Source organism: Canis lupus, chromosome 4 (genome assembly GCF_011100685.1).
Source record: "Canis lupus familiaris isolate Mischka breed German Shepherd chromosome 4, alternate assembly UU_Cfam_GSD_1.0, whole genome shotgun sequence".
Classification (NCBI taxonomy): Eukaryota; Metazoa; Chordata; class Mammalia; order Carnivora; family Canidae; genus Canis; species Canis lupus.
In genome coordinates, this window is record NC_049225.1 from 21,766,413 (window position 1) to 21,789,582 (window position 23,170).

The window sequence follows — 23,170 nt, forward strand, 5'->3', positions numbered from 1 at the left end:
AGGCAGCCTTACTCCACAGCCCACATCCTCCCCTCCATGGGGTGAGAACAAGACTGGCAGCCCAGTGATTCTCAGATTATGTTCATTATGCAGATTCTGATTTTTAAAACCTTGTCTTTGCATCACCGCTTTACCTGCCTCTGTCAGATGCAAGATAAAGATTATCCGATTGAGCCACACAACACTGTACTTTAAACTGTCTTGTCACAAAGTATTAAATAAGATAAATTTGGTGGTTTCTCTGAAGCCCTTACTGTTCATTTATCCATCCCACCATCCATCATACTTTGCCCGATTTATTTGACTGGCGTTGCCAATTTGGACTTGGAATGGAGTAAGTAATTCAAGTCAGAATTCTCATGCTTTGACAGAAGCGTGTGTGGAAATACGCTTCGGACCACCAGCCTCAGCGCAGGGACATTGGCTCCAGCTCATTCCAGGACGCCAGGATTAACTACGGCAACCATACTACTTAACCCAAAATTGCAGTACATGATGTGATCAGAGATTTGGGGGTTGTTTCTGGATAAAAGAGGCAGTCCTGATGATATAGTTTGGATGCCTAAATTTAGGGTGTTTCCATAACAACTGGACAAAAACATAGCAAAGTGAAATCAAGCTGATCCTGGAAACCCCAGGCCCTTGTGTTTACTGGTCTGGCATTAATAACAGCATATATTATGCAACTTGTATTTTGCGTTGCCTTCACTGTTCAATAACGCCATTAAAATTAAATAGCAGCAGTAGAATATGAAAAAGTAAATTCCAATAGCTTTTATAATATACAACATAAACTTTTAGATCAAACGATAATTCACAGGGTCCCCCACCAATACCCTAAATTTGCAAATCGATCGGTCTTCCAGAATTTCCGTGCCATACTAACCAACTCCAGTGTTGCCCCCTTGCCACGAAACTGGATTTCACCCCCGTGGCTCTTCAGTGAACACTGTAGAGTATTTTCTTGAGGTGGAGAAGAGGCAGTCCTGGAACAAAGCAAAGTAGAATTTTCAAGTCTAGTTTTTCTTTTCTATGATTATCATGGATGACAAGATAGTCACTTCAAAGGGAAGATCACCTGGACTTCATTCTACAGGGTTGTTCCATGACTGTGGATGTAACAGAGAGGGGTCAAGAGTGACCTTTTGAGCATCTTCATTGAATAGAAGCAACTGTCAGGTCGGAAAGGCCCTCACGGGTCAGCAGGTGCAATAGCTGTCAGTTCTCAGAGGCCCAAAGCAGGAAAGGTAGGGACCCAGGCATCAAGGTTCTCAAGCACCTCCCGATTCCAACCAGGACTGCTCCCCTTCCTTCCATCTGTTTTATATGTTGGAGCTCCTGAAAGGTTGCTTTTGTTGGCTTGAGCAAAGTTGGAAGGATTGGCGGGGGAGGTGTTGAATAATCGACAGGTTTGACTAAGGGCCACAGGTGGTGAGTACAAGATGAGCCCCTACCCCCTCACACCACACACACACACACACACACACACACACACACACACACACACCACTTTGGCCCACTGTACCTCTCATCCGAGGTCTAGCAGCTTGCACCCATAGGTGGAAAGGCACCATGGGCCTCGTGGTTGCCCTTACCAGGTATAGCAGATACAGACCACCAAGGCCCGGTCCCCACAGCCATAACCAGGGAAGGACACTGCCTGTCACAGGATAGAACACTGCAACTAGAGCCACAGCCCTGCCACCACCACTTATGCCCATAGTACACCCACTGACAGTAAGGAAAACAGGAGGGGAGACAGAGGGATGGAGGAAGAGGGGTCTTGGGACAACTGCCTCTGCCTTGAGAGCCCGCAACCAGCCCTACCTATGTACTCAGAGGCCCAGCAGCCATGGTGTCTCTGGAAGCCCCTGGTGGGACAGGCAGCACCAAGGCCTATAGCCGTCTGATGCTGGTACACTCACTTTCAGCCCCAAAGCAAACTCCCGTGTCTCCTCACCCCTCACCTGAGAAACTCATCTGGCCTCAGACAAAGTCGGTCCCCTGCCCAGAGAAGCAGGAGGCCCCTGTTGATAACAATAAAATCACTGCTAATTTGCAGCTAGTAGCTTTTGAAGAAACAGGATAGCTTGCCCACTGTTCCTGTTTGTCAATTCTCAAGAGCAAAAAGACCAGAGACCAGTCTGGACCCAGTGAAGGGTTTGGTTTTTATTTTGTTTTCCATGAATGAATAGATTCAGGAAGACATTTTCTTCTGGGGTGCATGACTAAGATCCAATGAGAGTGAAAATTACTGTTATTCACTCACTTACATTCATTTCTCATTCAACTGGTTCCGGAGGTGGCCACATATAGGCTCATAAAGAAGAAACTAAATAGATATCAACAACTTGTCCTTTTGTCTTCTTTTTAAAAAGAAATTCGAGCCTACATTTTTTTTTTTTTTTTTAAGATTTCATTTATTTATTCATGAGAGACACACAGAGAGAGGGGCAGTTTCCATGCAAGGAGCCTGACATGGGACTTGATCCCAGGTCTCCAGGATCAGGCCCTGGGCTAAAGACGGTGTTAAACCGCTGCGCCACCCGGGCTGCCCTTGAGCCTACATTTAACAAAAGAAACAAAACCTGCTAAAAGTCTCTGAGTACCACTGTGGCAGCGTACGCCCTAAATCTAGGCCACATCTGCTCCCAGCTTTTGCTCTGCTCTCCTCTCCCCGTCCCCTCTAGAAGGAGATAGGCACAGGCTCTGACTCCAGATTATAAAGAATGCACTGGCAGTAGTTGAGCTTCCTCCTGGATTATTCCAGGACATGACTTGAAAGACTTTTTAAAAAGGGAGTGATTTGTAACCCAATAGTATAATTTAAATAAATTGGGTTAATGCTTGGTTCTAACGTTCATGGTTGGTTAATTTAGTTAATTTGATCCGTGTGTCATTTTGATGAAATTGCATTTGATATAGCTCTTTACATTATAAATTGTTAATGTGCTCTAACATATATGACGATAAAATTATTGACTATTCTCATTCACTTAGAGGTGGCCTTGGAAGAAAACGGTTTGGAAAGGATTACTTGTGCAATAATGATTTGCCCTTGGACTTCATAAATGGAAATGTAATAGAGCAAGTGATTTAGCTAGTATTACTGAGAATGGTTTTTACAGCTACAAAATAATTTTATTATTATTTTAATACAGTACGAAAAAAAATACAGTACGTAGGGTAACACCAAAATATATTAGAATTCTATTAGGTGTGAGGTTTTTTGTTTAATGCCTTTAAAATATATTTCTACATATAGTTAATACATTTGTATTGAATTCCCTAATGTCCTACCTAGTTTTATTTCATCTCATTTTATTCTCCCAAAGGAGAATTTTGAGCTGACAGTGTGAAGATGCTTCGTTGCCATGTCTACTTCTTTTTTTTAAAAAAATATTTACAATATGAGATATTCTGAAGCGCATTACTACAGATTAGAGAAATATCACAGGGACTAAAAATGAATACATATCAGCAATTTTAAGACAGTACTTAAAGTTTTAAAAAATTCATTGCCATCATCAAAAAGCTACAAGACCTCTGATTTTAAAAAAAAAAGACCTCTGATTTCCAGTTTTAAAGTAATATATATATATGAAAGCATTTTGATTCATATACTTTTTTATGGGAATTCACTCTCTTGCTCATTTATTCAACAGAAATTTAGGGAGAATCTTCTAGGGGCCGAGGCTTTTGCTAGCACAGGGACAGAGCAAAGCTCCAGCCTTGTTGACTTTCAGGCATCAGGCCCCCCTCCCCTGCCACCCCCAGGGTCCCTCCTCACTAAGGAAGAGGCTGGAGCCCTGCTCTGCCTCAGATTTCTCCACCTACCAGGAGCACCCTGCTAGCAGGCATGGGACCAAAGCCCTCCCCATGAGCGTTTTCTGCTCCCCTACTCCCTCCCTCCCCACAGGCCCTGATTTGTATACTTCTGAAGAGAACAGCTCAAAAGACTACTTTAAAATAAGGTGTCTTGCAACAGCTCAAAAGACTACTTTAAAATAAGGTGTCTTGCAACAGCTCAAAAGACTACTTTAAAATAAGGTGGTTTGGGATCCCTGGGTGGCGCAGCGGTTTGGCGCCTGCCTTTGGCCCAGGGCGCGATCCTGGAGACCCGGGATCGAATCCCACATCGGGCTCCCGGTGCATGGAGCCTGCTTCTCCCTCTGCCTGTGTCTCTGCCTCATTCTCTCTCTCTCTCTGTGACTATCACAAATAAATAAAAAAAATTAAAAAATAAAATAAAATAAAATAAAATAAAATAAAATAAGGTGGTTCATCAGCCCAACCAAACCTCACCTGTAACACTCGGCCCACAATTACTGTTCCCCATCTCAAATGGCTGCTCTCTCTTTTATAATGCCACTTAAAAATGGTCATTTAAGTCAGGATTGCTGGCAGCTTCGAATGGACCATCTTGCTGATTGGCTAGAGTTTGTCATCAAACTCATCAGTTTACATATAATAAAAATTTCAAGAAGTTGTTTGAGGCATAAAAAAATGAGTTACTCTTGATCAGCTCTTTATGCTTGAGAAAGAATTTATTTAAAAGAAAATTTTGTCCAAAGAAACCAGACTATTTTGTCTTTTCATGAAGACAGGCAGTCAGGGTGGTAAGCAAAGTTTGCTATTTCCCACCAAAAGAATTTATTCAATCAGGGCAAATGCTTGGAATTTTTCTTTTCTTTCTTCTCTTCCCTTCTGGGACTATAGTATAATTACAAATATTGTTTATAGGAATCCCATATACATTTGCTACAACCGGGCAAATACAGACACACTGAATTTGATTCTGTTATATTAATGGGTCTTAAATAATCTCTTGATAGGAAATTTTATATTCTCCAATTATCTCAAGACCAATGACTCACCTGGTGATGAAAGTGATCTAAATTTTTCAATATGACATTATTACTCAATTATAAAACAGTTGAGCTCTTTCTCCTTACCAGCATACTCATTTCTAGGCTAAATCCCAAATGATGTTTGTTAAGATGTTAAATTGAAATGACACTTTCCGTTTCCACTTCTACATGATGGACGGAGCACATGTGCTTTCCCTCTCTTGGAGCCCACAAAAGTAATGGTAAAGAATTTCAAAGAAAATAAACACTGAACAACAAAGGGGCAGGGGTTAGTGTGGGTCTTCAGCAGGTGGGAGATTTCAACAAATTTCTGGAAGACTGCAAGGGCAGTCTTACCGTGCAGACAATATTGCCGGGGAGGCCATGAGTAAGAGTCAAGGCAGGGTGAGAGATGGGGAGTTGTTGAGAGTCTGTTTCCAGAACGGCTGGGTGAATTAGTCCTTCTCCCTCCCCACCTCCCAGTAGAGTTTCTGGCAATCCAGCATTTATCCCCCAAGTAACAATCTGAGATTTCCTCTCTAAAGAAATTGAACAACTGCATGGGGTACTGGGGTACCTCAATTGGTTAAATGTCTGACTTGATTTTGGCTCAGGTCATGATGTCAGGGTCCGGAGACCAAGCCCCACGTTGGGCTCTGCACTGAGCGTGGAGTCTGCTTAAGATTCTCTCCTTCTCCTGCCCACCCCTCAAATAAATAATTTATTTTTAAAAAGAAATCTAGTCTTATCTTTTTTAAAAAGAGGGAAATTGAACAACTACAGGGCAGGTCTAGAATTTCTAGGATGCCTGAGATTCCACAAAGTAATGGGTTCTCATTCTGGCTTTTTGGGTTCTCAGTCCCTGACTGGGCACCCAGGTGATCCCTGCTTCTTGGCAGGCCTTATGCATGTACCCAGAGGTCCCAAAAGCAGGAAACATGCCAAATAATAGCTGAGGAAAACTTTTCTATCTGCCTATAATAATCAGGCTTGTCTTTCGTTCTTAAACATGAAAGCATGACCAAAGCTCACCAGACATTGAAGGAAAGCTGACATGAAAGAAAAAGATGAAAATAAAAACATAGGATGACTGACTGGATAATATAACTTAGAGAACAGACAATAATGTCAACACACCCCAAGCAGTTTCAGAGAGACTTGAAGACATGGTACGTTCATAAAAGAAGCTGCTCATGAGAAAAAAGAAGAGTCAGAGAACAAGAAAGAGCTCTTGAAGATTAATAATTTGTTGGCCAAAATTAGATGTTACGGGACTGAAAAAAACAGAAGGAAAAAGAGGACCCATCCAGGAGATCCAATCCCTGGTTTATAGGCATCCCAGTAAGAGAAGGGACAAGTGGGAGGAATAAAGAAATGGAGCGAAATAGGGCAGCTCAGGGGCACTCAGCGGTTTAGTGCCGCCTTCAGCCCAGGGCCTGATCCTGGGGTCCCAGGATCTGAGTCCCATGTGGGGCTCCCTGCATGGAGCCTGCTTCTCCCTCTGCCTGTGTCTCTGCCTCTCTCTCTCTCTCTCTCTCTCTCTGTCTCTCATGAATAAATAAATAAAATCTTTAAAAAAAAAAAAGGGGGGGTTAAAGAAATGGAAGGAAATAATCAAATCCATACCAGAAAATCCCTGGAGTTATTAAAGACACAAGTCTTATGATAGATTGAACGGGCTTATCTCCAAGAGCTGAGCAGGGTGAGTGGAACTGGGGAGGACCCACATCTAAACATGTCCTTGTGAAATTTTAGAACATTAAGAGACAATCTAAAAGTATGGAGGGGTTTTGAAAAATGAAAAATAAATTTAAAATAAGTTAAAAGAAAGTATGGGGGTTGGGAGCACCAAATTTCTCTGTAACAGTGGACAAAAAACAACAATGGATCAAAATGTTGAAGCAAAAGGATTCTGATACTAAAAATTATTTGATTGATTGAATCGTTGATTACCAAGTGATCCTCCAAAGATCATTCCGTAAAGACAACTCCATTTATGTAAGAGAACAAAGTGTACTTCTCTGAATTGTCTCTGAAGAGTTACAAGAAACCATAGCAGCAGGCCAAGAAAGAGGAAGATGTTGGGTGAGGCACAAGCCAGGAAGACAGTCCCAGGATGACCGCTGGGTGAGACAACCATTCCCAACAGGAGCAGGAGGTCAGGAGACTTCTGGATAAAAGTCTCTGGGAAGAAAGTGGCCCCTGCAAAGAACAATGACTGAAAAGCAGGGTGTTTTTTAGCATATGGCAAAGCCACACTTTTCTCTTGTCAACAAGAAGGAAAACACAATGGATCCTCATTATTCACGGATTCCATATTAGCGAGTTTGCCTGCTTGCTAAAATTTATATGTCACCCCCAAATCAATGGATTTCCAGTCTTTCAAAGACATGCACCGGGCAGTAAAAAAATTTAGCCTCATCACTCACCTTCCCAGCTGAATTCTACCGAGGGCTGGCCTTCCTCTTTAATCTCTCATGCTCTAAATTCATGCCCTTTCCTTGGCCTGTTTAGCGCCATGGTTTTCACACTTTTGTGCTTTCCATTGGTGATTCCACTATTCAAAATGGCCCCGAGGCACCGTCCTGAAGTGCTGTGTTGTGTAGTGTTCCCAAGCACAAGAATGCTGCTAATACACGTGCCTTCTGGAGAAAATATATGTGTTAGATGAGGTTCCTTCAAGCTTAAGTTACAGTCACTAGTTCCCATGAATTCAATGTTAGTGACTCAGCAATACACATCATATAAGATATCTTTAAACACAAACGCATGTAAAACAAGGTTATATATTGATTTGTTGATGAAAAAGTCATGACTGGGTACCCCTGGGTGGCTCAGTGGTTGAGCGTCTGCCTTCAATTTGCACAGGTCCCGGGGTCCTGGGACCAAGTCTTGCATGAGACTCCCTGGGGGGAGCCTGCTTCTCCCTCTGCCTATGTCTCTGCCTTTCTCTGTGTCTCTCATGAATAAATAGAAGAAAGAAAGAAAGAAAGAAAGAAAGAAAGAAAGAAAGAAAGAAAGAAAGAAAGAAAGAAAGAAAGAAAGAAAGAAAGAAAAAGAAAGAAAGAAAGAAAGAAAGAAAAGAAAGGAAGGAAGGAAGGAAGGAAGGAAGGAAGGAAGGAAGGAAGGAAGGAAGGAAGAAGGAAGGAAAGAAAAGAAAGAAAAGAAAGAAAGAAAAGAAAAAAAAAAGAAAAGAAAAATTTGTAAGCAGAGCCTTGCAGCCACCTAACCCTGCTTCCCCTAGGAGCCCTGTTCACCATGCACTAGTCTAGTGTTCCCAGCTGCTTCATAGAGCCCAACTACTGCACTTAATCCCAAATTAGTAACTTGGGGGTGGGGGAAGCTGTGTAAGACACAATCTAAATGTGAAGCCAGGGACACCTGGGTGGCTCAGTGGTTGAGTATCTGCCTTCGGCTCAGGCCGTGATCCTGGGGTCCTGGGGTCGAGTCCCACATCAGGCTCCCCACAGGGAGCCTGCTTCTCTCTCTGCCTGTGTCTCTGCCTCTCTCTGTGTGTCTCTCATGAAAAAATAAATAAAATCTTTAAATAAATAAATAAATGTGAAGCCAAGTAAAATGTGGAATGATTTTGAACAACATGTTTTCAGAACAAAGAATCCGCTTGTTGATACTGAGACACAAGATGCCCGGTGCTGGACCACAGAAAAGCAAACGTGAGCCCAGCACCCACTTGATTGTGAAAGGAAAGTCTTTACAAAGTTTTAATCATATAAATGCTGCTTATGAGCATTTCATGTTCAAAATCAACCTAGAGCCAAAATGAGGATTTCACTGTGATTACAGACCCAAATATAAAGGCTGTGAGTGGGGATGATGGTGGCTGGAGGACAGAGGTAGGAAGCGGGAGGGGAGGTAGGGAACGAGGGCCAGGGAAGAATCAGGGCACATAGCCTCCTCCTATGTAACAGTGGTTCAAGGAGGAACACCTGTAGGTTGGGGAGTCAGAGATTGAAGTGTTGTATTTAAAGTTCCTGAGGTAGAGGTGCCTGGGTGACTCAGTTGGTTGAGGGTCCAACTCTCGATTTAAGCTCAGGGTCATGGGATGGAGTCCCAAGTCAAGCCTGGAGTTGTGGGGGCTCTGTGCTCAGCATGGAATCTACTTGTCCCTCTCCCTCTGCTCTATCTCCCCCTCCCCCGTCCCACTCATGCTCTCTCTCTCTCTCTCAAATAAATAAAATCTTTGAAAAATAAACAAAGTTGGGGGGAGGAGCAAGATGGCGGAAGAGTAGGGTCTCCAAATCACCTGTCTCCACCAAACTACCTAGAAAACCTTCAAATTATCCTGAAAATCTATGAATTCGGCCTGAGATTTAAAGAGAGACCAGCTGGAATGCAACAGTGAGAAGAGTTCGCGCTTCTATCAAGGTAGGAAGACGGGGAAAAAGAAATAAAGAAACAAAGGCCTCCAAGGGGGAGGGGCCCCGCGAGGAGCCGGGCTGAGGCCGGGGCGAGTGTCCCCAGGACAGGAGAGCCCCGTCCCGGAGGAGCAGGAGCTGCACCGACCTTCCCGGGCGGAAAGGGGCTCGCAGGGAGCTGGAGCAGGACCCAGGAGGGCGGGGATGCCCTCGGGCTCCCGGGGACAGTAACAGCAACTGCGCACCCAGGAGAGTGCGTCGAGCTCCCTAAGGGCTGCAGCGCGCACGGCGGGACCCGGCGGGACCCGGAGCAGCTGAAGGGGCTCGGGCGGCGGCTCCGCGGAGGGGGCTGCGCGGCCCCGGGAGCAGCTCGGAGGGGCTCGGGCAGAGGAAGAGGCTCCGTGCGGAGGGGGCTGCGCGGTTCCAGGAGCAGCTCGGAGGGGCTCGGGCGGCGGCTCCGTGGAGGGGGCTGCGCGGCCCGGGAGCGCGAATCCACCAGCTCAGGCTCCGGAGCACAGGGCGCCGGGACAGCCCAGGATCCCGCCTGCCCCGGGACAGGCAGAGGCCGGGAGGGCCCAGGACAGCGAGGACGCTCCTGCCCCAGCTGAGCACATCAGCGGCCCCGCCCCGGAGCCTCCAGGCCCTGCAGACGGAGTTCCTGCCGGAGCTGACTCCAGGTTTCCAGAGCTGCCCCGCCACTGGGGCTGTTCCTCCTGCGGCCTCACGGGGTAAACAACCCCCACCGAGCCCTGCACCAGGCAGGGGCACAGCAGCTCCCCCAACTGCTAACACCTGAAAATCAGCACAACAGGCCCCTCCCCCAGAAGACCAGCTAGACGGACAACTTCCAGGAGAAGCCAAGGGACTTAAAGTACACAGAATCAGAAGATACTCCCCGGTGGTTCTTTTTTTGTTTGTTTGTTTTTGTTTTTGTTTTTGTTTTGTTTTGCTTTTTGATTTGTTTCCTTCCCCCACCCCCTTTTTTTCTCCTTTCTTTTTCTTTCTCTTTTTCTTCTTCTTTTTTTTTTTTTTCGTTTTTGTTTTTTTCTTTTTCTTCCCTTTTTTTTTCTCTTTCTCTTTTCTTTCCTTCTTTCTCTCCTCTCTTTTTCTCTTTTTCCCAATACAACTTGCTTTTGGCCACTCTGCACTGAGCAAAATGACTAGAAGGAAAACCTCACCTCAAAAGAAAGAATCAGAAACAGTCCTCTCTCCCACAGAGTTACAAAATCTGGATTACAATTCAATGTCAGAAAGCCAATTCAGAAGCACTATTATACAGCTACTGGTGGCTCTAGAAAAAAGTATAAAGGACTCAAGAGACTTCATGACTGCAGAATTTAGAGCTAATCAGGCAGAAATTAAAAATCAATTGAATGAGATGCAATCCAAACTAGAAGTCCTGACGACGAGGGTTAACGAGGTGGAAGAACGAGTGAGTGACCTAGAAGACAAGTTGATAGCAAAGAGGGAAACTGAGGAAAAAAGAGACAAACAATTAAAAGACCATGAAGATAGATTAAGGGAAATAAACGACAGCCTGAGGAAGAAAAACCTACGTTTAATTGGGGTTCCCGAGGGCGCCGAAAGGGACAGAGGGCCAGAATATGTATTTGAACAAATTCTAGCTGAAAACTTTCCTAATCTGGGAAGGGAAACAGGCATTCAGATCCAGGAAATAGAGAGATCCCCCCCTAAAATCAATAAAAACCGTTCAACACCTCGACATTTAATTGTGAAGCTTGCAAATTCCAAAGATAAAGAGAAGATCCTTAAAGCAGCAAGAGACAAGAAATCCCTGACTTTTATGGGGAGGAGTATTAGGGTAACAGCAGACCTCTCCACAGAGACCTGGCAGGCCAGAAAGGGCTGGCAGGATATATTCAGGGTCCTAAATGAGAAGAACATGCAACCAAGAATACTTTATCCAGCAAGGCTCTCATTCAAAATGGAAGGAGAGATAAAGAGCTTCCAAGACAGGCAGCAACTAAAAGAATATGTGACCTCCAAACCAGCTCTGCAAGAAATTTTAAGGGGGCCTCTTAAAATTCCCCTTTAAGAAGAAGTTCAGTGGAACAGTCCACAAAAACAAAGACTGAATAGATATCATGATGACACTAAACTCATATCTCTCAATAGTAACTCTGAATGTGAACGGGCTTAATGACCCCATCAAAAGGCGCAGGGTTTCAGACTGGATAAAAAAGCAGGACCCATCTATTTGCTGTCTACAAGAGACTCATTTTAGACAGAAGGACACCTACAGCCTGAAAATAAAAGGTTGGAGAACCATTTACCATTCGAATGGTCCTCAAAAGAAAGCAGGGGTAGCCATCCTTATATCAGATAAACTAAAATTTACCCCAAAGACTGTAGTGAGAGATGAAGAGGGACACTATATCATACTTAAAGGATCTATTCAACAAGAAGACTTAACAATCCTCAATATATATGCTCCGAATGTGGGAGCTGCCAAATATATAAATCAATTATTAACCAAAGTGAAGAAATACTTAGATAATAATACACTTATACTTGGTGACTTCAATCTAGCTCTTTCTATACTCGATAGGTCTTCTAAGCAAAACATCTCCAAAGAAACGAGAGCTTTAAATGATACACTGGACCAGATGGATTTCACAGATATCTACAGAACTTTACATCCAAACTCAACTGAATACACATTCTTCTCAAGCGCACATGGAACTTTCTCCAGAATAGACCACATATTGGGTCACAAATCGGGTCTGAACCGATACCAAAAGATTGGGATTGTCCCCTGCATATTCTCGGACCATAATGCCTTGAAATTAGAACTAAATCACAACAAGAAGTTTGGAAGGACCTCAAACACATGGAGGTTAAGGACCATCCTGCTAAAAGATAAAAGGGTTAACCAGGAAATTAAGGAAGAATTAAAAAGATTCATGGAAACTAATGAGAATGAAGATACAACCGTTCAAAATCTTTGGGATGCAGCAAAAGCAGTCCTAAGGGGGAAATACATTGCAATACAAGCATCCATTCAAAAACTGGAAAGAACTCAAATACAAAAGCTAACCTTACACATAAAGGAGCTAGAGAAAAAACAGCAAATAGATCCTACACCCAAGAGAAGAAGGGAGTTAATAAAGATTCGAGCAGAACTCAACGAAATCGAGACCAGAAGAACTGTGGAACAGATCAACAGAACCAGGAGTTGGTTCTTTGAAAGAATTAATAAGATAGATAAACCATTAGCCAGCCTTATTAAAAAGAAGAGAGAGAAGACTCAAATTAATAAAATCATGAATGAGAAAGGAGAGATCACTACCAACACCAAGGAAATACAAACGATTTTAAAAACATATTATGAACAGCTATACGCCAATAAATTAGGCAATCTAGAAGAAATGGACGCATTCCTGGAAAGCCACAAACTACCAAAACTGGAACAGGAAGAAATAGAAAACCTGAACAGGCCAATAACCAGGGAGGAAATTGAAGCAGTCATCAAAAACCTCCCAAGACACAAGAGTCCAGGGCCAGATGGCTTCCCAGGAGAATTTTATCAAACGTTTAAAGAAGAAATCATACCTATTCTCCTAAAGCTGTTTGGAAAGATAGAAAGAGATGGAGTACTTCCAAATTCGTTCTATGAAGCCAGCATCACCTTAATTCCAAAGCCAGACAAAGACCCCGCCAAAAAGGAGAATTACAGACCAATATCCCTGATGAACATGGATGCAAAAATTCTCAACAAGATACTGGCCAATAGGATCCAACAATACATTAAGAAAATTATTCACCATGACCAAGTAGGATTTATCCCTGGGACACAAGGCTGGTTCAACACCCGTAAAACAATCAATGTGATTCATCATATCAGCAAGAGAAAAACCAAGAACCATATGATCCTCTCATTGGATGCAGAGAAAGCATTTGACAAAATACAGCATCCATTCCTGATCAAAACTCTTCAGAGTGTAGGGATAGAGGGAACATTCCTCGACATCTTAAAAGCCATCTATGAAAAGCCTACAGCAAATATCATTCTCAATGGGGAAGCACTGGGAGCCTTTCCCCTAAGATCAGGAACAAGACAGGGATGTCCACTCTCACCACTGCTATTCAACATAGTACTGGAAGTCCTAGCCTCAGCAATCAGACAACAAAAAGACATTAAAGGCATTCAAATTGGCAAAGAAGAAGTCAAACTCTCCCTCTTCGCCGATGACATGATACTCTACATAGAAAACCCAAAAGTCTCCACCCCAAGATTGCTAGAACTCATACAGCAATTCGGTAGCGTGGCAGGATACAAAATCAATGCCCAGAAGTCAGTGGCATTTCTATACACTAACAATGAGACTGAAGAAAGAGAAATTAAGGAGTCAATCCCATTTACAATTGCACCCAAAAGCATAAGATACCTAGGAATAAACCTCACCAAAGATGTAAAGGATCTATACCCTCAAAACTATAGAACACTTCTGAAAGAAATTGAGGAAGACACAAAGAGATGGAAAAATATTCCATGCTCATGGATTGGCAGAATTAATATTGTGAAAATGTCAATGTTACCCAGGGCAATATACACGTTTAATGCAATCCCTATCAAAATACCATGGACTTTCTTCAGAGAGTTAGAACAAATTATTTTAAGATTTGTGTGGAATCAGAAAAGACCCCGAATAGCCAGGGGAATTTTAAAAAAGAAAACCATATCTGGGGGCATCACAATGCCAGATTTCAGGTTGTACTACAAAGCTGTGGTCATCAAGACAGTGTGGTACTGGCACAAAAACAGACACATAGATCAGTGGAACAGAATAGAGAATCCAGAAGTGGACCCTGAACTTTATGGGCAACTAATATTCGATAAAGGAGGAAAGACTATCCATTGGAAGAAAGACAGTCTCTTCAATAAATGGTGCTGGGAAAATTGGACATCCACATGCAGAAGAATGAAACTAGACCACTCTCTTTCACCATACACAAAGCTAAACTCAAAATGGATGAAAGATCTAAATGTGAGACAAGATTCCATCAAAATCCTAGAGAAGAACACAGGCAACACCCTTTTTGAACTCGGCCATAGTAACTTCTTGCAAGATACATCCACAAAGGCAAAAGAAACAAAAGCAAAAATGAACTATTGGGACTTCATCAAGATAAGAAGCTTTTGCACAGCAAAGGATACAGTCAACAAAACTCAAAGACAACCTACAGAATGGGAGAAGATATTTGCAAATGACATATCAGATAAAGGGCTAGTTTCCAAGATCTATAAAGAACTTCTTAAACTCAACACCAAAGAAACAAACAATCCAATCATGAAATGGGCAAAAGACATGAACAGAAATCTCACAGAGGAAGACATAGACATGGCCAACATGCATATGAGAAAATGCTCTGCATCACTTGCCATCAGGGAAATACAAATCAAAACTACAATGAGATACCACCTCACACCAGTGAGAATGGGGAAAATTAACAAGGCAGGAAACAACAAATGTTGGAGAGGATGCGGAGAAAAGGGAACCCTCTTACACTGTTGGTGGGAATGTGAACTGGTGCAGCCACTCTGGAAAACTGTGTGGAGGTTCCTCAAACAGTTAAAAATATACCTGCCCTACGACCCAGCAATTGCACTGTTGGGGATTTACCCCAAAGATACAAATGCAATGAAACGCCGGGACACCTGCACCCCGATGTTTCTAGCAGCAATGGCCACTATAGCCAAACTGTGGAAGGAGCCTCGGTGTCCAACGAAAGATGAATGGATAAAGAAGATGTGGTTTATGTATACAATGGAATATTACTCAGCTATTAGAAATGACAAATACCCACCATTTGCTTCAACGTGGATGGAACTGGAGGGTATTATGCTGAGTGAAGTAAGTCAGTCGGAGAAGGACAAACATTATATGTTCTCATTCATTTGGGGAATATAAATAATAGTGAAAGGGAAAATAAGGGAAGGGAGAAGAAATGTGTGGGAAATATCAGAAAGGGAGACAGAACGTAAAGACTGCTAACTCTGGGAAATGAACTAGGGGTGGTAGAAGGGGAGGAGGGCGGGGGGTGGGAGTGAATGGGTGACGGGCACTGGGTGTTATTCTGTATGTTAGTAAATTGAACACCAATAAAAATAAAAAAAAAAAAAAAAAAAAAAAAAAAAAAAAAAAAAAAAAGAAAAAAAAGAAAAATAAACAAAGTTCCCAAGGTAATCAGCAGAGGAAATAAAAACGGAAGTATGCTGTTCAACAACTAGAATAGGGAGAAGAAAGAGGACTTAAGTTCTTGTCCTTCTTCGGCATTGACAGACTGTCTAAAAAGTGGATATAAATTGCAAAGTCAATGTATAAACACTAGAGCTTTGGAGGTGACCACCAGAACTAAAATTAAAAACTGTTCCCGAATGGCCTCTGGAAGCAAGATTGGGGGTAGAAAGAGTGGGGTGGGAGACTATTGCTTTTCATTTTATGCATTTCTTTACCTTTTTGCTTTATACTACTATGTGCAAATAGTACTTAGATTTAAAGATAAACTCAAAATTTTGTTTTACATTTTATTTTTAAGTGATCTCCACACTCAACATGAGGCTCAAACTCACAACCCTGACATCAAGAGTCACATGCTCTACTGACTGAACCAGCCAGGCACCCCTAAACTCAAAATTTTAAATAGCTTCTTTAACTTTTTTGTTTGCCTTGATTCAGGGTGACCTTGAGCAAGTCATATTTCTAGGTTTCAGCCTGTGGGTGATGGGCCCTAAGAGAAGTTCTCAGACTTTTTCAGTTCACAGAGAAATTTCCTGTCTCAGCCATTTTTTCCTCCAAGCGCCTAGGCCAGAAGAAATGCCTATCAATTCCATTTATTAAGTGGTGAGGTCCAAACACTTAATAAGTATGTATGTCCTTGCTATTAAAAGCTATTTGGAAAAAAAAACTGATTCATGAATAAGAAGAAAAAAGAATATTTGTAAACCATTCACAGATAGCCATAATGAATTACAAATAGGGTGTGTGCACCTGTTGGGCATTGCACAACTTCTCGAACCTTAGAATCCGGTTGGACACTGCCACTGTCATTTTCTGTTCCACATTGATTTCTCCCTGGCCCTTGCTTTAATCACAGGAGCCACCAAAAACTCAGCTTTCTAAGATGCAACACCATGAGAAAGCAGATAGTACGACCCACCATGAACCACTGGTAGGAACACTTTGACCCTATAGTTGTAGAGTCCAACAGGTCGAGTATCACTTCATTTCCCTTGGAAGCTCAAACATCTGCTGACTTGTCTGTCCCAGGGTACCTTGGTGCACAGTTTAGGAACCATGTCTCCAGCATCTATTTGAAACTTTAGCACGGTCTGTCTTACGACTTCATTGGAAAATATTTGAGGACAAGGGCCATGTATATTCCACAACGAATGTAGTTTCTCGTTCAACAATAAATGCTTCATAAACACTATCTTTCATGGAATCAATGATGTCATAGTTGGAAGATGCATACTGATTTCCAGAGATAATAAAGTGTAAAAAAAAGCATCATAAAATCAATGAAATACAGCAGTGATTTGAATAGGCTGGTGTGAGTTTATTGCCCATGTCTGAGTCAGTGCTACAATTTGATGTTTACCCTTGTGGTATCTGTAAAATCTAGCCCATCAGTGTCCTTATGGGCTTTAAATCCTAAATCTACAGAGTCCAAGTGTGCCCTCTGCCCAGCACACGCGAAACCAGTTTTGTTCTTCCAACTGTGCTTTTGGAGGGAGAAGGGAATGAGCAGCTCTGCATTCTCCCCCCTTCTTCCCTGAGTCCCCACCGTTAGCATGCTGAAAACTCTCCCGTTCACTTTGCAAGTAACTATGAGACTTTATATCTCAGTTTTTCCTGGTCTCTCCAATATGAAAGGATAGATATATTACAGATCTAGGTTATCTGGTCTGGTTCCCAATTCCTCCTAAGGACCCCATGATACCCCAGGATGGGCCTGGAGGGGTTGGGCCAGCTGAGCTTGACCATGTGCAGGCTCCAGGGGGGCCCCCACATGGTGCCTATAACCACTGGAAGAGTTTCATCCAGCCATATTCTTGTCTTCAAACTTGTAAACAAACAATGTACTGTAGTCCTTAGCTTTGCCTAATTAGAGAAAAAAATGTTTTAGAGCAGAAGGTAAATAAATGTAAACATTTAAGTATTAGTCTGATGGAAACAAATTTCACATTGCAATAGTTCTTTTCTCTTTAGATGAGCAGCCCTCCACAGAGATTTGGAGATTTGTGGCAAGTAGGTAAAAACCTGTTCACGTTTTTAAACTTCTGACCTCCCAAGACTAGATAGAGTCAGGGGAAGGGGTAGCCTGGGAACGAAGGACCTTAGGAGTTATGATGTCTCACCACTCCAGGTGGAGTTCAGTGCAGGCTGGGGGCAGGGGTCATGGGTAAACACAGGGTCTTCTCTGGAGTGGTCAGTGGATGCCAAGCACTTCCTTCCATTTGTAGGGTCCAGGAGGTGTGACATGTCCGCTCCATCTGCATCCTTTCTGAATCTTTAGGGATTTCCAGATGTGGTCTGATTCCTACAATGTACAGGTCCCCCCAACATCAGGGGCCCAGGAGTTTGGGGTGCCCAGGTGCTGAAGCTCAGCATGGTGTCTGCAAAGATGGGTTCCCCAGGCACAATCTCCCATTGAGACTTCAGACAGAGCCACATCCCCAGATCTAAGGTCTTAATCTGGAGGAAAATCTGGAAGCTAAAGAAAGTGTGGTTACAAAACGCTATGTGTAGAGTGATCCCTACATGATCTAACCCTGGTTTTCTTTCCTTGGCTGTCCTCCCTTCATGAGAGTTTTAGGCGTCAGTCCCCTAACATCACCTGTTTTCCTTCTACTGCCACTAATTCTCAATATTTAGGGAAATTTGTTACTCCTCTTGGCTGACACTGGAGGAGTCCCTAGGAGGTTTTATCCCGCATACTTAGTCATTTTCTGGCTATTTTCATTTGAGAAAAATATGGTGGAGTAGGGAGGGATGAGTATGTCCTGCCCTTGTGTATTTGTGTTTTGTGCGTCATTCTCTCTGTTGGTATGAGAGATCGTGACCATCTAGTGTGCACAGTATCCACAGGGCAAGTCCACTCTGTGATGGACTTTTCAGGTGGTTTCCTTGGCAACCAGACCTACTAATCTTCTCCCTCCCCCAATTTACCCATAACTACAGAAAGCACATAATTGGCTTAGCAGAGTCACCAATACTCATACATCTTTATGAACCTGTACAGGCTCTTAACTCTACAAAATTCATTTCCTAAAGGTACGAAAGCTTTTCCAGAACCATTTGAAAGTGCATTTCACAAACATTGGAGTGTTTAAGACCAGAGTGACCTTTGGGATCAATGAGTCACTGCCTTATTTTACAGATGAGGTCCACACCAATGAACACAGAGCTCCCCTAGCTAGTTATGTAGAAGCAGGACCTCACCCAGGTTTTTTGCTCCCCATCCTGGAGGCTTCCCACTGTATCAGGAGCCCCCTCCATTCAAACACTACCAGCAGCTAGCAAATCTGTCATTTAGCTCTCTCTGGGGACAGGACCCATTCACATTGCTTTATGAGTTCCCTATGCCTTGGGTCAGCGATGACCAATAGCAGGTACTGCGGACATTGACAGATGCGTGACCTCAGTTTCCTTAATGTAAATTGATAGCTAAAATGCTAATATTGCTGTTGCTTGCTTCCTCCAAGGGAAGACATCCGAGTGGCTTCGTGAGAGGTAGCAGCCTGGCACAGCAGAGGCACAGAAAATGTGCAAGTTCTAAAAAGGGTGATAGTGTTTGATCCCTGCGCCTTACTGCAAAAGAGATAATATTGTAAGGCCATTTGCTCCTCTTTGCTTGTACTTAACTTTGATGAATACCTACACATTTTGGTGGCAAAACGACTCATAAAATAGGAGTATAGTAAGTACGTATGAGCATGTAAAAAATAATGTATGTGAAGTATGTAATAAAACGCCTCAAACTCACATTATTCACCTCGGAGATAGGAGGATGTCAAGAATGGGGTTGGTTGCCAATTCCATACTGTTTATATAAAACTCCTCAGTCGTAACGGGGTAATCAACTACTTGAGGAAACTGAACTCTATGTTCGTTCTTCCATCCAGATTAAATAAATCCCAGCTTCGTGTCTTTCCCATCAGCCGTGTATCCGTGTAGCACTTCCTTTCATCATATTTTTTTTACCCACTTTCTTGGGCCTTTTCATGACCACCTTGGCTATTGGTCCACCGGCCTGGCCAGCATGCGAGACAGGCAGCCTCCGCAAACAGAACCAATCTCAAGTGTGTTTTTGCCTTTCTTATTTTGCATTCCCAGATGAAACGGCCCTCAAGAATGGCATTGCCCTTGGAGCAGAGAACTTTGATTCATTAATACATTTCCTAGAAATTTTGTTTCTTTTTTTTTTCCTTTGGTCATGCCCGTGTGTCCTATCTAACTTGCTTTTATGTATTATATCCCATCTTTTGGGCACAATATACCCTCAACAAATGGATAAAGCTCTATTAAAATTCTCTGAATTAGCTTTTCGGAAGTATATAATGATCTTATCTTCATACAGAAGATCGTTTCCTGAAATAACCATGAATTATAGGCGTGTCTCATGGTGCATGGTACTGAAGTCACTTCTTGAGACTGATTCTAAAGTTTCTCCCTTCAGTCGGCCTGGACTTCTCATTCCAAGGAGCAGAAGCTTGGGCCGCTTTGTAACTTTTAGTTTGCTAGGTTTCGTTACTCTGCAGTAGAATATTTAATCAACTGCATCTTCTGACGTATTTCTGTTTTTACGAATGCTCTATTGTTGGAGAATTTGGAAACACACATCAGCTCTGAGTCGTCCGTCCATCAGAGCCGACCAGGACAGGCATTGCTATATAACTAAGTACTCTGGATTCAGACAGGCAGGAGCAAATTAGGGCGAAGAGTAATCAATCATATCTGTTCTCTTGCTGCTGCTATAATAAATTAGCCCTAGTATAGGGGTTAAAGTAATAGGATTTTATTCCCTGGCAGTTCTGGAGCGGAAAGGGTGAAAATCAGGTTCTCTGGGCTTCAGTGAAGGTGTTGACAGGGCTGATTCCTTCTGGAGGCTCTGAGGGGAGAATCCGTTGCTTCCCTCCTTGCACTTCTTACTACTTTCTCATCTCCTGCCCCCTCCTAAAAGAACCTTTGCAATTACACTGGGCCTGCCCAAATATTCCAGAATAATCTCCCCATCTCAGGATCCTTGACTTCACCATATCTTCAAAGTCTCTTTTGCCATATAAGGTGACACATGCAGGGGTTCTGGGCACCTTTGGGGCCGCTGTCCTGCAGACGATAGCCCCATGACCCCTTTCTCTAATGAAGTTTCTTTGGCCTCTCCCATTGAGGTTGGGCGGGCTTGATGGGACGGGGGAGATGTCCGTGGGGGGGTGGGGAGGTTGTTGATGCACTGCGGAGTCCCCATGCCCAGCGCCCAGCCTGCAGTGGCCTGCGATGGCAGCCAGGTCTCAGCTGCCTCTCGGGACAACCAGATGTGTCACGCGGTGCCCTAGTGCCACATGACCGTCCCCAAAATGTTCGCCAACCACCCTTCCTCACCCTACCGTCTTTCCTTTTCAGCATTGTGTTAGTGCCGGGAGGCCTCCGTGTCAGCAAGCTGAGAGGGAAACTGAGGCAAGATGTCGGGCCGGAGCGGGAAGAAGAAAATGTCCAAGCTGTCCCGTTCAGCCAGGGCCGGCGTCATCTTCCCCGTGGGGAGGCTGATGCGGTACCTGAAGAAAGGGACATTCAAGTACCGGATCAGCGTGGGTGCTCCCGTCTACATGGCAGCAGTCATCGAGTACCTGGCAGGTAATGTGTCACCCCTCCCTGCTCCCCAGCCACCCCGGACAGAGGGGATCCCTTCCCGTGGTGGGAGTTCAAGGCTACTGGGGGGTGCTAACAGGGTTTCTGCTTAAGACCAGAGTGACCTTTGGGATCAATGCCTGCTTGGCTGAGATTCATTTTGCAGGCTTTAGGGGAGGGAGAGGGGCATAATGACAGGAGACCAACATGAAAAGAAGAGAATGCGCCATCAAGTGGCTTTTCTAGACCAGCCGAGAAAAAGGTGTGTGTCTTGCTTTAGGTAAACAGAGTGTGTAAAAGTCTGGGTTCTTGCAGAAGAGAAACTCCAGGGAAGATTGGGGATGGAGCGGGGGGCAGGGTGCTATTCATATTGTACCTGGGGGGGTCTTCACTTTGCGTCAGGTCTCCCGGCGTATTGGAACTAGAGCTCATCGTCCGTGAATAGTGTTGACCCCCATCAGAACCAGCTCCAGTTGGTTCCATGAAGCCCATAATGTCCCAGTTGTGCCCTCCTTTATGTACAACGGGTACACAGGAAGTAATTTCCCATGTTGGTTGTTAACATGACTAAAAGATGAGATTTTTGCTATGTGTGAAATTTATATATTTAAATAATTCTCTGTTTAGTTTTTTTTTTAAGATTTTATTTATTTATTTCTCTAAACAAAGGGGAAAAGAGAGAGCACAGGCTGGGGGAGGGGGAGAAGGAGAGGGAGAGGGAGAGAGAATCTGCAGGCAGACTCCGAGCTGAGCGCAGAGCCATTGCGGGACTCTATCCCACGACCCTGAGATCATGACTTGAGCCAAAAACCAAGAGTTGGACACTTAACCGACTGAGCCACCCAGGCGCCCCCCTGTTTAGCTTTCTTACTCTTGTTCTCCCATGTCACGGTTAAATAGGAACCATACTTCAGATTTCAAGGATGCTTTAAATATATATATATATGCAAAATATTTATAAATAAAATATATAAAAATATGTATAAGTAAGTGTGATTAGTTCCTTGAGGAGTCATGTTAGCCACAAGCAACAATGTCTCTGACTCTGCTCAAGGTTAACAAATCCCCCAGGCACCAGGTTTAAATCCCCTAAGCAGTCTTCTGGGTAAAGCAAACCTCCCCAAGCTGTCTCCCCCAGAAGCCTTGCCCTCTGCTGCCACAGCATGAAAACCTACAGATGCAACGAGGCTGAACCCCATTTCTGTCCCCAGGCCCCTTCCCCTGCTCCTTCTCCCTTAAGAGCAATCTCTTCCTCCTCTTAGATGCTCAGTCCCATTCTGTTCTCTTGGTCCTGCTTCTTCACCAAGCAATGTTAGCCATGAAACGTTTGCCTTGATCTACCTTGTGGAAGCCTTCTCTCCTGGGGCTCCCCTGGGGCTCCCTCGGGGTAGACCGTGGCATCTTAAGCCTTTCCCTTATTGTGAAATGAAAGGCTTGTCCCTGAACTAAAAGTTTTTCACGGGCCCCCTTTAGGAAGTTGGAGAGAAGGGCTGGAGGGCTCTGAAAGTTGGTCCAATCAGGTGGGAGAGAGCAGTGTTTTCAAAGTGCCAACCATTCCCAGGGATCTTGTCGACAAGGCCTGCGGTGGAGACTGAGACACAACCTTCCTAACGTGCTGCCAGCTGTTGCTGATGCTAGTCCAGGGAGGACTCAGAGGAGCAAGACTGGAGCCAGTCATGCAGCAGCAGCCTACAGGCTTGGGGAATGCCTGTTGAAAATGCAGGATCCTGGCTGCATCCCCCACTGTGGTCTGATTTACTGGGTCTGGAGAGGGACCTGGGAATCTGATGGAAAAATCTGCTGGCTCAGAGAGGGAAAGGCGAATGAAGCTTTCAAACTACCTGTTAGGTCCATATCACCCAGTGAGACTGGAAGGCACCAAGTAACCAGAGATCCCACAGCCTCCAAGCAGAGAGTGGGGGTTCCCTGGGGTACTTCAATCCTAAGCCATGTACTTTTGCTACATTACATCACCCTCTAATAATATTGGTATAATCAAACAATAATTAAGTAGTACATCCTTTGCTGCTGCTCGGTGAAGGTCTAAAGTTTGTGCATAATAGAACAGACT

The 23,170-nt window shown here is 43.8% G+C and overlaps 1 protein-coding gene and 1 long non-coding RNA gene across 2 annotated transcripts in view; one reads left to right on the top strand and one right to left on the bottom strand.

Annotated features, from left to right (window-relative positions):
* MACROH2A2 (macroH2A.2 histone) overlaps nucleotides 1–23,170 on the top strand; it is a 55,111-nt gene that overhangs the window by 4,895 nt on the left and 27,046 nt on the right. The window contains exon 2 of the mRNA XM_038534197.1: nucleotides 20,875–21,105. Coding sequence (XP_038390125.1) covers nucleotides 20,934–21,105 — 172 coding nt within the window. The 5' untranslated portion in view covers nucleotides 20,875–20,933. The remainder of the gene's footprint in view (nucleotides 1–20,874; nucleotides 21,106–23,170) is intronic.
* LOC119873933 lies at nucleotides 789–21,374 on the bottom strand. The gene is made up of 3 exons (XR_005357927.1): nucleotides 20,859–21,374; nucleotides 7,280–7,495; nucleotides 789–986 (listed from the first exon to the last, which is right to left on the bottom strand). It is a non-coding gene; the product is annotated as an uncharacterized LOC119873933 (long non-coding RNA).